The sequence below is a fragment of the Podarcis filfolensis genome (genome assembly GCF_964270895.1).
Source record: "Podarcis filfolensis genome assembly, chromosome: 1".
Lineage (NCBI taxonomy): Eukaryota > Metazoa > Chordata > Lepidosauria > Squamata > Lacertidae > Podarcis > Podarcis filfolensis.
Genome location: NC_139604.1, coordinates 67,722,534 through 67,738,412, shown reverse-complemented (window position 1 = coordinate 67,738,412; position 15,879 = coordinate 67,722,534). Strand labels below are relative to the sequence as shown.

The following is a 15,879-nucleotide window of genomic DNA, read 5'->3' as shown; positions in this document are numbered from 1 at the left end:
AATGATTTTAGTGTTGTCCAATCCTGGTGCTTTGGGGAAGGGAACAGCTTTGCAGAACCAAAGCATATGGAATGGGAATGTGGGGATTAAGAGGGATACCTCTCTTGTGTCTGCAGTTTTCAAACCAGTTGCCAACATACCACTAGGAGTAATTCTTTTTTCACCTACTCCAAAGCCATAATAGCTGCTCTTTCAGGTTAACCACTTCAGCTGTCCTTAAAAAAATATCCTGGCATAATTCATGCCCTCAGAAGAGGTGACCTTGCAGGCAAATTTAATCCAATTTTGGACAAAATTAATAAGTTATATATGGTTCTTCAAAAAGAAAAAAATAATCATTTAGAGGGGCAACTGTACATGCAGATTTGACTGTAGTCAAAAGGGGGGGGGGAGTCACAGCCATTTTATATTTCCCAATAGTGAAGGGAGAGGAGAGAAAGCCAAACCAGGCAGCCTTCAAATTGGGATCTTGGGGGCATAAGTGGGCTGTTTTACAAAATCCCAAATAGGGGTCTGAACAGAATGTTGTGTTTAGGGCATACCAATACAAAGTTCAAAGGAGGCCATGCATTCCAAATATAACTTCCCCTTAGGATAAAACCACCAAATATTTTATTCATTTTCTTTTCTTGCAGACTGCCATAACTGTGAAGAGGAACATTTTGATATGGAAATTAAAAGTAATCAGAGCAACAGGTAACATGAAACTCCCAATATGAAAGTGTAGCATTAAGAAATTGAATCCTTTTTTTCCTCTTAGAAAGGAACACAAATCACATTTGTTGTAATAGCTCAGTTAAATGAAGTAATTCCAGATGTGAGAAGGATCTAGAACAAATTACTATAAACAGTTTCAAAAATTAGTTTTCACCACAATCCTCAATGCACTTCAACAGATATATTAGTAATCTGTGAAATTAATGTGTCAATCTGTGAAGTAAGGTATCACTTTAAAAACAACATAATGACATGATTATTGTTGTCTGTGGAGCAATTGGTGTAAAACGAACCCATTAATTTTCATGTCAATTCTGTTAGTTTTATTGGTGAGGAAACTTAGGCTGAAACAATCGTAGGTCTGACTTTCCAATGGTGAGGGAGCCTGTGGGGAATCTGTTGTGAATCACCCTGGGATCTTTGGATGAAGGATGGTATACAAATTTTAATAATAATAATAATAATAACAACAACAACATAGGAAGACCCTTGTACACAGAAATGTGCCTACAACTCCCATTCATATGCGAAGATTTGTTGATCCTGCATTATGAAGTATGAATGCCCATTCTTGAAATTTCAGGTGTATTAATAACATCATATTAGAACATTTTGATTAGCCATCTAAAAATACAAGGGAACCTGTGAAAACATATGGTATATTAATAGAGGTGGAATGGAGGGATGATTCTTACTAGCACTGATGAAGTCAATCCACTCTTTAACCTTGTTCTTAGAGCTTGTGCCAAAGAGGTAAAAGTCCCTTATGTGCGACTGGAACGACTGAAGATATGCAACTCAGAGTCTGGAGAACTTCCAGTATTTAAACTGCAACCACAGAAGAGTGAACATGATGGAACTTTCTTGCTGATAATTGAATGTGGTACTCAGTCTTCAAGCATGGCTATTAAGGTAAGCTCAGCTCAATTCAGCTGGTTTGGTTGCTGTTTGGCATTGCTTCTATTCTACCCTGACACATTCAAATTCACTGATGCCTTTGACCAGCAGATTTGAATACACTTAGGGCCAGACTACGAGTGACAAGTAAGATCTGTGATCATATCTCTTGATGCCTTCATGTTTACTTATGAGCAGCTGCAGAGGCCCCTGAACTGGTTCAGAACTTCAGCACTGGGGACAGGGGTAAGCTTTTCTCCATGCCATTTCCCTGACCTAAATCCCCCATCTCAAGCTGCTGTTAGGGGAAAATATACAGAAACAAAAACACTGTATGTAGGTCAAAAGCTGGAAGCGTCTTCCTTCCAGAAAGAAATAGACTGTACTGGCGGTGGCAAGTAGTGTGGGATGCTGCAGAGAAAAGAATAGGTGGTTCCCTGCACTATTCTTAACGAAAGCTGAAAGTACTAAGAGCGCTTGTGTGAATGGGAGACAATGGACTTCAAGTCTATTCCTGCCCTCGATGTTTATCAGAACAGCAGCACACAACAAGTGAAACCTTTCTTTGATAATTGCTGGGTTGTATTCAATGCAGCACTAAGGTGAACGTTCCATCCGTGCCAGAATTTCTCTGTGCACAACAGAACATTCTCCCTTTCTCCCCCTACATTCCCCCTAAATCTGTTCTGTTTTATTCCCCAACTCTCTAGAGCAGATTTGAGGAAGGCAAAGGGAGTGTGCAAGGGGAGAAGAGGACAGGGGATCCCCTTGAACTAGTGCTAAACATTGTACTAGTATGAAAAATTCATTGAGTACCGCCCAGGATTGGCATCAGGAGACTTTGGCTTTCTATAGGACCTGCTGACACTTTTATCTTACACCCACTTCCAAGTGTTTTCTCTGGGGTGATTTCTGCATAGGAGTTCTGCCTGTAATAAAAAAAATAAACAGCATTTTTAAAAATTTAAAGTTTATCTGTTTTGCTCTGTTTAAGTAATAAAAACTTTGAAACTGATGCAAAGCATTTCTGTTTAAGTGTAAGCAGAATCATCCTCTACTAAAACATTTCGCATACAATATGCATAGAAAAACTGTTGTGCTACTCAAAGGGTGCTAAATATCTCATTAATAGTGGTATAAACTGATCATCGGGGAAAGATGTACTTAAGTTTTACAGTGTGTTACTTAATCCATGGAATATTGGGAATTGTAGTTTCATGAACATCTGCTGTTAAACATCTAAACCTGTCTAGTTGATATAGATCCTGGCATTTGTTTGGGTGGATTGGGTTTGGGGAGAGCCAGGAAAACTCAGCTGGTTTTTGCAGGTAGTGTAGACAAGCATTTGTTCACACAATATAGCTTCAAGCACTTTTGGATACAAGGTGATGAATGTAAAAATTCAGGTCTTTAGACTGAAGGCTGAATCCTCAGCGCCAACCTTGTTGCGGACTACATTTCCTTCTGCTGGATTCAGTGGACCTTGTCTTTAAGTGTAGGGGGACTTCATGCACATTTAGGTGCCAAGCGAAAACGTTCCTCTACAACCAGGCCTTGGGCTAATTAACATCCAATGCCCTTTTAAATGTGTTATGGGAGGGGGATTATTGTTTTGGTTTTGTTCTTATTTTTATTAAGTATTTTGTGATTTTAACATTGTAATTTTATGTTGTTGTGAACTGTCCTGAGATCTGCAGATGAAGGGTGGTACAACAACAACAACAACAACAGATTGATTAACAGATACATTACATTTCTCAGGAATATTGTTTGGGATTGTGGGTATCAACCAATTTAAGCCTTTGAAACTGCTTAATCATCTGGATTTATACAGTACTGATTGGTTGATTAAATGTCAACACATTTGCATATTACCAGGACTTCAATATAGGAGCCAAAAGGGGCTAGTTTTTTTGTGAGTAAGAGAACATACAGTGTAATAAACAGAAGCTTCCACTGACCATGGAAATTGGAACCAGAGGAGGGAAATTGCTGTTCAAACAAAATGCCAGAGTTGAAACCACTTTTAAAATGTACAGATTACATTCCATTGGTATTGAGAAAGATTTAGATTGAAAAGACATTAACAATACTGACTTCAACTGAGCACAATCTGTCTATTGTCTGCTATTCACAGTGCTAGAAGAAAAGTTGAGGTGTTTTCAAGGTGAAAGGCATTTTTTAAAATTTACTTAAATAATTTATATCCCACCACTTATCAAAAGTTATCTAAATGTCTTCTAGGTTTGGCTTCAAACTGGAATGAGGGTACATTTTAACATTTCTTTTCCAATATATCTGGCACAGGAAGAAGGGGCTCTGCTATTCTGAAGGTCATGCTGCCATTCAAGCTACAAAATCTCAATTTCACTAATTAGTTGGTTAATCTATTGATTAAACCAATTAAAGCTTCGGGCATAATTTTTAATGAATGTAACTGGGGACAATGCAAATATACTTGACATCTTGGTTAGAGCTCCCCACCCCCAAACCATATCATTTGAGGGAATTACTGCATTTAATGTGCTATGCGTTACAGAGAAACTGTGAGATAGGAATCCTCAATTGTGAATGCAGTAAGGCTGCTTTCCTTGAGGCGTTTATTCACTGCATTTAATCTTCTGTACTATTTCAAATGTTGCATGTGAAAATTGTAGGCTGCTTTAATTTAGATTTTACTTTTCATCCTAGGTCAATCAAGGAAATCCACCTGAAAGACATAATCTCAAGCCTGAGAACATGGAGGAAAGGAGAATCCCCACAAGTCAACTGACAGAGCCAGTGTTGCATCCTTCTGTAGATCACAGGCTCAGTAATAGTATGAAAAAATCTGTGCTTACCCAGGAAGACCACCCGATTGAGAACGAGGACTTCTGTGCTGTTTGTTTGAATGGAGGAGAGCTATTGTGCTGTGATTACTGCCCAAAGGTGTTCCATCTTTCATGCCATGTTCCTGCCTTGCTCAGCTTTCCTGTGTGAGTACATATAGCACATGAAATACCTGCTCCATTTGGTATATGTTTCAAGGTCCACTTATTTGAATCTAATCCACTTTGTGCCACCCACTCAGGTTTCATATATGGTTTCATATATGTATGTGTGTGTGTGTATATATGTATATATATATATATATATATGTGTGTGTGTGTGTGTATATATATATATATATATATATATATATATATATATATGTATGTATATATATTCACTCCGGTTTCATATATGGCTTTCAGTGGTTCTTTTCAGGTTGGATGCTTACTACAGTGGTACCTCGAGTTACAAACGCCTCAGGTTACAAATGCTTCAGGTTACAAACTCCGCTATCCTAGAAGAGTTACCTTGAGTTTAGAACTTTGCCCCAGGATGAGAACAGAAATCGTGTGCCGGCAGTGCAGCGGCAGCAAGAGGCCCCATTAGCGAAAGCATACCTCTAGTTAAGAATAGCTTCAGATTAAGAACAGGCCTCCGGAATGAATTAAGTTCGTAACTAGAGGTACCACTGTATTTGAAAAGTGTCCTGCTGCCAGTTAGTGCTCACAGGATGATCAACAGGATATCTTGGGACTTGGGTGCAGACATTTGGTGGCTACTGGTATGTAAGTGACATTAGGCAGCCAGGAGGTGCATCTTCCATCTCAGAGAGGCCTGTGTTCGGTGATCTTCAAATGGTGAAGATGGCAAGAACAAGAAACAGCTCAAGGTCTCTCTAATCTTACAAAGTTGATAACCTGGCAATGCTTTGCTAAAACATAAAGGCTCCTCAGTCTTTGAGCTTGGAGAGGAAGGGCAGGATATAAACACCAGTTTTAAAGGAACTGCACTGTCAGCTAATACATTTCCAGCCCAAATTCAAGGTGTTTAGTGATGACATTTAAAGCCCTAAATGCCTTGTGACTTGGATGTGTGAGGGTGAGCCTTTCCCTATATTTACCTAGGCATAAAGATTTGCTGGAGAGGTTTTTTCCTATGTGTCCCACCTGTGGGAGATGTATGCTATGTGGAGGTGAAAGAAAGGGCATTCTCCGCTATAGTTTCATGGTTGTGTCATGCCTTCCCCTTAGGAGCTGTGTTGGCACCATAATTGGCCTTGTTTGGTGCCAAGTTAAGTCCTGTCTATACACTCAACCATTTGACGAAATTAGCTACTGTTTTATTTGAGCTGTTTATGTTGATTTTTCTGCTGATTATTGGATTTTGTGGGGTGTATTAATTTTTAGAAGGTTTTATTGTTTATGTTGTATTGTCATTTTATCGACTGTAATTCACCCTGAAATAATCTGATATAGCATGGATTGGGGGGGGGGGGAGGTGCAATCTAGCTCAGCACGATCTATACTAACTAACAGTAACTCTTTAGGTTTTCAATCAGGACTATTTCCCAGGATTGAACCTGCATGCAAAGAATTTTTTTTTACCACAGAGCTACAATACTTCCCATGCTATATGCTACATGCATAGGGACACACATAATATCCATATATTGGCATCTTTTTCCTTTACAGTACAGTGGTACCTCGGGTTAAGTACTTAATTCATTCCGGAGGTCCGTTCTTAACCTGAAACTGTTCTTAACCTGAAGCACCACTTTAGCTAATGGGGCCTCCTGCTGCTGCCGCGCCGCCGGAGCCTGATTTCTGTTCTCATCCTGAAGCAAAGTTCTTAACCTGAAACACTATTTCTGGGTTAGCGGAGTATGTAACCTGAAGCGTATGTAACCTGAAGCGTATGTAACCCAAGGTACCACTGTAATTTGTTTTGGGGGATTTTGAAGAAACCAGAGAACTTGATTCATGTTAGGTATGGAATGCATAAGAAACTAACACAGTGGGAAGTCACGCGTTGTAATTCTTGTCTGTGATGAAAACCATGTCAAATATTGAAGATAGCAAGGTAGAGGAGCAGTAGAAGAGACTTCCTGTGTTTGTTCATGTCTCCCCCCCATTACTACAGTCTAGTTGTTGTTAAAAAGAACTTCATCACAGCTTCTTTTCTCAACTCCTGCTGTTTGTTTGTTGCATCCATGCCTGTACTCAATTAAACACATTGATTGTTAAAGAAAATACACAATCCATCAAAATGGGCTTCTTCTGCCTGAGGTGACCAGGAAAGTAGAATTGTTCTCCAACATGGTGTTAAGGCTTCCTCTTAGGCATCTGCCATTGGCATATTAATTCAAGGACCAGTGATCTACAGCAACAATCTGATGTTGTATTTTCCTTCTGTGCTCCAGAGGCGAATGGGTGTGCACGCTTTGTCGCAATGTGGAGAAGCCAGAGGTTGCGTATGACTGTGAAAACACACGTTTTAGCTACAGTAACACGCTAATGCCAGCAAGAGTACTTTATGGCCTTGACGACTATGATCAGAAGGTAAGTCCAGTATCAACAGAAGCATATAAACATGTTTGAGTAATGTTTGAGCCCTCCTTCTTTTCCAAACATGTACATTGTCTCTTCAATGTGTGCAAATGTCCCAAGGAAAACTACACAGAATAAAAATGTGAAGTAAAATACAGTAGACTAATCTACACTGAACATAAGTCAGGACCAAATTACACACCCCAGTTTTGGGGGCAGGGAGGGTGGAGAGGATAGAGGGGGAAGCATATAGTTTATATCAAAAATTTGAGATTTTCTACAATCCAGTGGTATACAAAATTTATTTAAGAGATTTTTAAAAATTCATATAATTGTTATAATGTTGGACTTTAGCAATGCAAATGAAACAGAAACTTGTGTTTTTCGTAATGGTAATATATGCTTAGTGAAAATTAGCCAAGGGTTTCTCCAACTTTTGCAAGTAGAGAAACCTGATTTAGAATTGGGTGTGAGTGGAATACTGAGAAATAAAGTATCTGGCCAAAATATCAACTATTAATGCAGGTATTCATATAGTTCTTTTATAACCAAAGTTAATTTTAAAACTTACATTTTACAGAAGTGTGAGAAACTTATACTTTCACTGCTCTGCAACAACCTGAGTCTTCCATTCCATGAACCAGTCAGTCCTCTGGTAAGTGTTACCAGAATTTAATTTCACATCTTTTTCGTATGCTTTTCAGTATGAAGGAAGCTTTGCTTGGTTAAAAAAATGATCTTAGGAACCCTCCAGACGACCTGTTTATTGAGCATTCTTCCTGATTTGCTTTTGGGGTATTTATATAGTTATTCATTCACCTCACACTTGACAATGCATTTCCCCATCACTTTCCTAACTGCAAAAGTCCAATTCTTCTTCTTCTTCTAAAGTAGATGTGTTGCACTAGGGTGACAGAGCCCTTTAATCAATTTTAACTGTGCAGACATTAAGTTACAGTATGTGCTTGAATCTCTTGCTAAACAGTGACAGTCTGGAGGCACCCTCAGCTCAGCTGGTGGGCTACAGCTACTTTCTACTTCACAGTATTCTTTCTCAGAAGTGTTCCACTTCTCTAGTTTTGTCACTATAATCATAAGTAGAGTGCTATTATATCTCTCTGTCTCTTCCCACCCATTCTGCTGCCGCCCACCCTAAGCAGGAGAAGCTGAACTCCTTTAATCTTATCTCATCAGAAGCCTGATGTTTGTCAGTTAAGGAACACTGTACTTGGCTTGACTCACTGCATCATCTCACCAAATGGTAGGATGAGAAAACCCCTCACCAAAGTGTCCTGAGCAAGCATTTCAGTCATGGGATAAGATGAGGGGCCAGTAACTAGTTAGAGAACAGGAAGCAGAGAACAGAAACAAATTGACAATTCTCACGTTGGAAGGAGGTGCGGTAATCACTGGGGTCCCTGGAGGATCTGTACTGAGACCAGTCCTTTTAAATTTACTCATAAATAATCTAGAGTTAGTAGTGAGTGATGAGGTGGCCAAGTTTGTGGAGAACACAAAATTACTTAGAAGCACACAAAAAAAGAACAGTGAAGAGTTCTAAAATTTTTTTTTCTCCAAACCAGAACTGGCATCAAAATGAAAAATACATTCCATTGTAAGTAAGTGTAATTTTTTGCCCACTGTGCATCACTGTACGTGTGTGTGTGTGTGTGCGCACACACGCTAATAGTGTCTGAGCTAACAATGCTTGAGCAGGAAGGGAATCATAAGGATGTGTTGAATAGTTCATTGAAAATGTTGACCCAGTAAATGCTGTGAAAAAGCCATATTCCATGTTGGAAAGGAATCTAAAATAAAACAATTCACAATTATTTACTACACGTTAAAGAGAAGATTCATGAACACATTAAACACATCTACTTAGCAACAACCATCAGGGACTGCTGAGTCAGAGAGTTGTCTCAGTAATTCAACCGCCACTTCTCCAGGAAAAAAATCGGTTGGATTTTAGATGAAGACATTTCCCCTGCCTAAGCAGTCTCTGATGGTTGTGGGTAAGCAGATGTGTTTACTGTGTTTGTGAATTTTCTTATTTAATGTACCGTAAATTGTTGTGCACTTTATTGTTATTGTTATGGTTATGTTAAAGTTATTTTGCATAATTATGTATAGCATTGTGTTGTGAGATGTTAGGGATTTATAAATAAAAATGTATGAAAAACAAAACTGTGAATCTAAAACATATTCAAGGTAGAAAAAACACTTGCCTACTTCACAGGAATGCTTTTAGCTGTAAAGAATGATTGTGATATTTATTTACAGGCTCGACATTATTATCAGATCATCAAAAGGCCCATGGACTTGTCCACCATCCGGAAAAAGCTCCAGAAAAAGAACAAGCTGCATTACTCCACCGCTGATGAGCTGGTAGCAGATGTGCGCCTTATGTTCTGGAATTGTGCAACATTCAACTATGTAAGTTCTTGCAATTCAGAATTCACTGCATCACTTGGGCAAATAATGTGGGCAGTGACTATTCCTCTCTATCTCTGAATATTTTTATTTGGGCTTTGATTCTTTAACCTAACTTTGTATAATCCCAACACAGGATTGCTAACATAGTGTGAAAAAATAGCAACCTAGAGAAAAGATAGCAAGTAGCCACTAATCAAAGGCAATTTCTCAGTATCCTGTACAAAAGATGCAAATACTACAAATACTGGCAGTAATTCTGGAGTGAGAGACCACAATAGGTGGTGCTGGAGAATCTATTATTCTCTATTACGTTACATTCTCATTATCTTCATTTACAGGATCCTCTGCTTTGAAGGTTTTTCTTTTTTAAAAAAAGTTATTTAAAAGGAATGGACAGGAACCTGATTTATCCTCCTTGCCCATGATTATTGTCACTCATTGACTAAACTGGCTGATCCTTGCCTTTGTGTTGCCTTTGTCTGTTGCACCTGAACAATGGCGATAACATACCAGGAAAACCTGCCTTCTGTGCTGGGGCTTTGGAATATTATTTGGCTTGTCCTTAGATATTTGCTATCTACAAAACTAATTCTGTAGGGTTCAGCACCTTGATCTTTTAGAGAAATTTACTCACCATTAATAGGTAATCTAAAAAACCTGATTTTCCTCCCAATGTCTGGTTTCCATTTATTTCCTAATACCACTAAGAAGCCAGCCTTCCCATGCTCACCCTTGGTTTATTTAACATTTTGGAAAGATTCTTATTTAATGTATAGTATTATTTATTTTCATATACCATTGCTTGACCTTTCTTCTCACTCTGTGCCGGATAATTCTCCTGGGTGGTTGTTTTCTATTTAACTGTAAATTGTATCAATTCTTTAAATGATGAGTATAATAATAAATCAAGAGTTTCATAGATCTAGCAACAGAGAGAGCATGTCTTACTAAGTGAACCACATGCTGTCGTAACAAATTATGATGCCTTCTCTTGCAGCCTGATTCAGAGGTAGCTGAGGCTGGACGATGCCTGGAAATATTCTTTGAAAGCAAGTTAAAAGACATTTACCCAGAAAAGCAGTTCTGCTCGGTGCAGCAAGATGACTCTGATTCAGAGGAACATGAAAATAGTCAAGCGGCTCCCAAGGGATTCCAGTGGCCCTCATACAGACAAGAGTGTATCCAGCCCAAAAGAAGGCGACGGCACGCTGTAAGAATACAAAAGCAATACAGAACATAACAAAACTTGATGGTTTAGTGGCCCCAAAGCTAATTCTTTCCACAGCGTTTAATATAAAGCTTTGACAATATGCTTAGGGATGTATTAGTAAACTTCAGTCAGACCAGGGTGATTCTTTCTTCATGTTCAGTTGTGTAAACAGGTTAGTACTTGAAGGTCTTGCAAGCTACCTAATTATTTTGCCAAGTAAAATGCAGTGTGAAACAATATTTGAAAAGACCAGCTTCTCTAACAATTTGCCCATTTATTTCCTTTGTACACAGGAAAGTGAAAAGACTAAAAGACCAATGTTTTGGCCAGCTAAAGGTCTTTCTCAGGTGTGACGTGTGGAGTGCTGCAAAGAACAAAACATCAATCAAAATAAGATGTGCGTAAGAGGGGAGTCAGAAAATGTCTCTTAAGATATTTCGCCTGAACTTCATAGCAGTGGTCAATCAATTTCATTTTTAGATCCTATGGGGAGATTACATTTTCAGTGTAATGTAATTTTAATAGGTAGTAAGACAGCTATATGCTGTCATAACAATTTGTGTTTACACTACTGTTTTGTCATATGCAATAGTTATTAATAATAAAAATAGGACATTTGATATGCTGTTCTTAAAATTATTTCATAAATTCTCATCGCTTAATAGATTGTAGCTGGAAACAGCCATCTGGCAACATCACCAGTAATTCCACACATATTTATAGTGTCCATTTCAATTTTACCATATGTGGCAGTGTCTAAGCCTATTGTCTCCTCTAGTGAAAAAAATGAATCCAAAATTCATCTGGTATGAGTATGCACTGTTCCCAATGCAATTTATAGCCATTGTTATGTTGTCTTGCTAACAAAATGTGGCAACCAAAGACGAAATCTCTGGACATCAGTTGAAGCAATGCTTCCCATGGAGTTAAGCAGAGAGTTCTTGGTTCTGTGTTTACTAGAAGACCAGAAAGTGATGTGGAAAGAAATAACACGAGAACTCTTTAATTCTACTCTTTAATTCTAGAAAAGGAAAGGAGCTCCCCCCATTGTTTTCAATTCTCTAGGGTGATTGTACACCAGAAGTGGATTGGTGCAACCAACATGGGGAGCAGAGGGTGGGTGGAGTGAAGTTTGACTGTCCATTTAATACCAGCAGCTCACATTATACCTGTGTTCTCTTTATGCTAATCCCTTGTCTATGTGTACTGCAAACAGATACAGGGTAATTATGAAGCCAGTCAATTGCTGAAATGAGCCTGACTACATAGGAGTGAGACCGATAAAGGCTATTTCTGAGATGCATCAGTTTTTCAGAGCCTTTTTTCACCCTCCCACTTGAGCAGTAAAATTTAAAATGCGAAGGAATCCCTTGCAGACAAATCATAGCAGAAGCTGAGATACAGTTGTTTCACTCAGTATAATGCCTCAAGCTCTCAACCCTCATGTCTTCTTTGAATCATAAGAGTTGGAAGGGACCCTGAGGCTCATCTAGTCCAAGTCCCTGCGATGCAGGAATCCTGCCCACAGCTGTCCATGGGTGGGTTCGAACCACCAACCTTCTGGTTAACAGCAAGATGCACTGACCCACTGTGCCACACACAACACTCTGTAAAGCCTCATCCATAATACATCCCCTGCAGTCTCTCTTTAGCCTCATTCCCAATCCCAATTGCTATACTGCTAGTTGGGATCAGGTGTGATTGCAGGTGGGGTGGGGTGGTCTTCTTAGATGTCCTGGTTTTCCTCTGACTCTTAAAAAGGAGAGTCATTTTAACTCCCCCCAAAGAGTAGTGAGTTTCCAGTTATACTAGATTTGCTGTAAATGAAGAGAGTTTTTCAGTCTATATGAATTTCTTGAATATGGTATCCATGGTTGTTATAATAGAGAACACGTTAAGCGAGAGTTTACTAGCCGCACCTGAATATTTTTTTCTGTTTTCAATGTTAATATGGCTCAAAATAAATGCTGTAGAAAAAAGTTGTCTCTTTTCTTATTGTATAATAAAACAATCATTAAAAAAAAATAAAGGAAACATTGAAAAAAGAATTTAAACCGTTGAGTCTAAATTATTTCCTTGCCTATGTCCCTTGGCTATCATTCGTATCTAACTCCTTCAAAGAATGAAAAAGTACTCCTTTAAAAAAAACACCCAGTACAAATACTAATTTAAATCATGCATACACAGAACAGATTTATTAAAAAATATAATGAATACCACCACCACCAGTTTTACAAATAGTAGTAATATAATTCATTTAAAATATGTTTGGTGTTTGGCAGCATGTCTTTATTAGTTTTTCACATTTGTTAAAATGTTAATATTTGGGTAATCCCCTTTTATCCTCAAGGAATCATATGAAGTAGATTGGTTTAAAATAGAGTAACTGGTTCACATCATCCACTAAAGCTCCATTGCTGAATTTGGACCTCAGTTCCCTGTTCCATGCCCAACACTTTTATCTGTTGTACCACAGTTTTGAACAGATGTGAATAAAATTAGTGTAGAACATTCACAAAAAATGCTTCTTATCCATGCTGTCTAAATAATGTTGCAGGGTGAAAATGCTAAAATGGTGTGCCTATCAGCTGTAAGAGATAGTAATTAGTTGCAGAGGAGGAGAGCACTGAGTATCTTTCGTAAGTGTATTTAAGACTCAGGCGTTATGGTGTAATCCTATATATATCTTCTCAAAAGTAAGACCCAGCAATTTACTGCCAGGTAAGTGTGAATAGGATTGCACCATTAGACATTTTAAAGTCAAAGCCAATCAATACCTAGAATTATGCCCTGGTGGATAATAGGAATCCAGTGCAGATACTGAAACATATTTTGGTAGCTTGCCTGTTAGGACTTTTTAAGAGGCAGGCTGTTGTGTTCTGCAGCAACGGAAGCTTCCAGTTTGCCCTGAAGGGCATGCTGGGTCATGTATACTCAAGGACACAGTTCATGTAGGCCAAATGCAATGTTTGTTTTGTAATTCAGCTATAATGTTTGTTTCTAAGACAGAAGTAGTCCTATTATTACTCTGAAGTCTGCATCAACTTGGGTAGAAAAACCAAGAACTAAATTTGAGATTTTTTTATTTAAAAATTGTGAGCTCTTTAAAATCCTTTAGTCAAAAGGTTTTCTCTGAATTCCCAAGAGGACCCTTATCAAAATCCACCAACAATGAAGCAGCACAGCTCCCCCCACCCACCCATTTTTATTACTTTCCCATCCACAGACTACTATTTGCTGCTTCAGCAGGTGGCAGTAATTATTTTAGAACTGGAAAATTTATCACCACCTCTGAAATAACACCAGGGGTTATTCAGTTGTCCTACAAAAGGGAATTGGCAGTTAACTTTTGATATTAAACTACCCTGGCCATGTAAACATTTAGCACCATTCTCCTGTACAGTACATCAAAATAGGACACAAAAGCTTTGATAACTTACTACCCTTAAAAATATCAGGTACCATTGTTTTACAGTTCCTAAGCTGTTTTTGTGTTTTACTTTTTGTATATGTGCAGTACCGTAGTGAAAGGTGCTCTGTACCCATTTCATTTTATATGCTAATTCATAGGGGTTCTGAATAACAGTAATCCTTATTCTTAGTTTAGGAATTGACACACTTCAGAACTGCTTTTACTATAATGGTGCTTCTCAGGAATTATTCCCCCCGCCCATGAACCTACTTGAAATTCATGATCAGTTTCTGCACTGTCTCTTTACCAACAGAAGTGTAGAAGGAATGGGCGAGAGAGAGGGAGTTCTTTTCAGTAGTGGCCTGTAAACTACAGAATATTTACTATACTGGGAAAGGTTAACTTAGTCCTCACTTTGCCTAATTTTAAAAGGGTTCTGTTTTAGTTTGGCAAGCGTGTCATAGTAAGAGACCCTCTGATTATGTTTTAGCTTCCTGTTGCGAAGAATTTTTATAATGCTGCGTTTACTGTTTATTTTGTTTTATTGCTAGGATTGGTTTAATCTTGTGTGATTTCTATTTCTGTTTGCATACTGCCTTGAGTGTGATATTATAGAAAGGGGGCGGGGTATGAAATAAAAAAACCCTAGAAAACTGCAGCAGTAGCTGTGTTTTATTAGGTACTGTATATGTATTTTATTTAAATACAGTTAAAATATTTGCATCTATATTTGCAGAGACATTTACTCAAGGGAAATGTGAGTTAGATGTCCAAAAATGAAAGCCTGCCGTTTTAGCTGCATTATGTAAGCCTGAGTCTCAAAGGCACCTATTCTCTTCTGCCAAGAGTAAATAGCAGCAAGTGTTGCTATGAGATGATGTACCAAGTGGTTTTACTGCTTCTCGAATGGGGAATCATATTCATGAAAACAAATGTTAGTGGTTTAGATAAAACCTATCAGTGCACAAAGCTAACAACATATAAATCACATTGTGAATCAGAGTAATAAAAGAGTAAGCAGCGACAACATTTCAAAATGCATCAGAGTAAAATCCTACATTAGCATAGCCATGTGTTCATATGGTTCCAGGTAAAAAGCAAACCAAACTTGGAACAGTCACAGCATCACACTGGGAGTACCAAATACTTCACATACACTCAAGTTTTCAATGTGGAGGCTGGAACAGATAAACCTTACTTGGTAGTAGGGACCACCACCACTAGAACCACTCCTTATATGCACAAAGAAGGGAAAGGGAGTTTTTAATACATATGTGTGTGTGTGTATTCCTTGAGTGTACATCACTTTCTTTAAGGACCCATCATTGGCTACTCTATGCTACAAGTGCTACATATGAATTAGCATATTAGTTACATGTAATAAATCACATTTTAAAAAATCATTCTGGGAGAAACCAGGAGTTGATAAATCAACTAGCTTGTGATACTAGGTCAACAAGACTGCATAAAGAATGATAATATAGCATAAAAACCACCATGCATTCTTTTTAACTATACTTGTAATGTGGCAATGTTTAAACATTACAATGAGAGATTTTTAAAATGTATTTATCCAGCATATGCACTGTCAAGAAGCAAGAACATAATTGCCTTGGCTGTGATCTGAAGATGTGAAATATGGATGCTGGAGAGAACTTCTTGCAGTTGCTGAAGGAACAAGTCGCTTTAAAATGTGATCAGTCACTTAGCCCTTTGATAGTAGGAACTGCTGCGGTTGAAGCAGCAAGTAAAACTTCAGTTGCATGCATAGTTCTCTGTCATGTGCTTGGTATCATCTCTTTGGATTGCAGCCCTAATATGTTAGTATGGGAGCTTTGCTGTGGTGTTGC

General features: G+C 38.3%; 1 protein-coding gene and 1 long non-coding RNA gene across 5 annotated transcripts in view; one reads left to right on the top strand and one right to left on the bottom strand.

Annotated features, from left to right (window-relative positions):
- TRIM66 (tripartite motif containing 66) overlaps positions 1 to 12,662 on the top strand; it is a 61,935-nt gene extending 49,273 nt beyond the window's left edge. For all 4 annotated transcript variants that reach the window (XM_083590498.1, XM_083590496.1, XM_083590495.1 and 1 more), the window contains 8 exons: positions 636 to 696; positions 1,455 to 1,629; positions 4,306 to 4,589; positions 6,845 to 6,983; positions 7,552 to 7,626; positions 9,255 to 9,407; positions 10,405 to 10,617; positions 10,911 to 12,662. In XM_083590498.1, the coding sequence (XP_083446624.1) occupies positions 636 to 696; positions 1,455 to 1,629; positions 4,306 to 4,589; positions 6,845 to 6,983; positions 7,552 to 7,626; positions 9,255 to 9,407; positions 10,405 to 10,617; positions 10,911 to 10,970 (1,160 nt within the window). In that variant the 3' untranslated portion in view covers positions 10,971 to 12,662. The remainder of the gene's footprint in view (positions 1 to 635; positions 697 to 1,454; positions 1,630 to 4,305; positions 4,590 to 6,844; positions 6,984 to 7,551; positions 7,627 to 9,254; positions 9,408 to 10,404; positions 10,618 to 10,910) is intronic.
- Positions 596 to 10,614, bottom strand: LOC310752723. Its single transcript, XR_014543012.1, has 3 exons — positions 10,477 to 10,614; positions 4,455 to 4,585; positions 596 to 2,543 (listed from the first exon to the last, which is right to left on the bottom strand). It is a non-coding gene; the product is annotated as an uncharacterized lncRNA (long non-coding RNA).
- Positions 12,663 to 15,879: the final 3,217 nt, after the last annotated feature.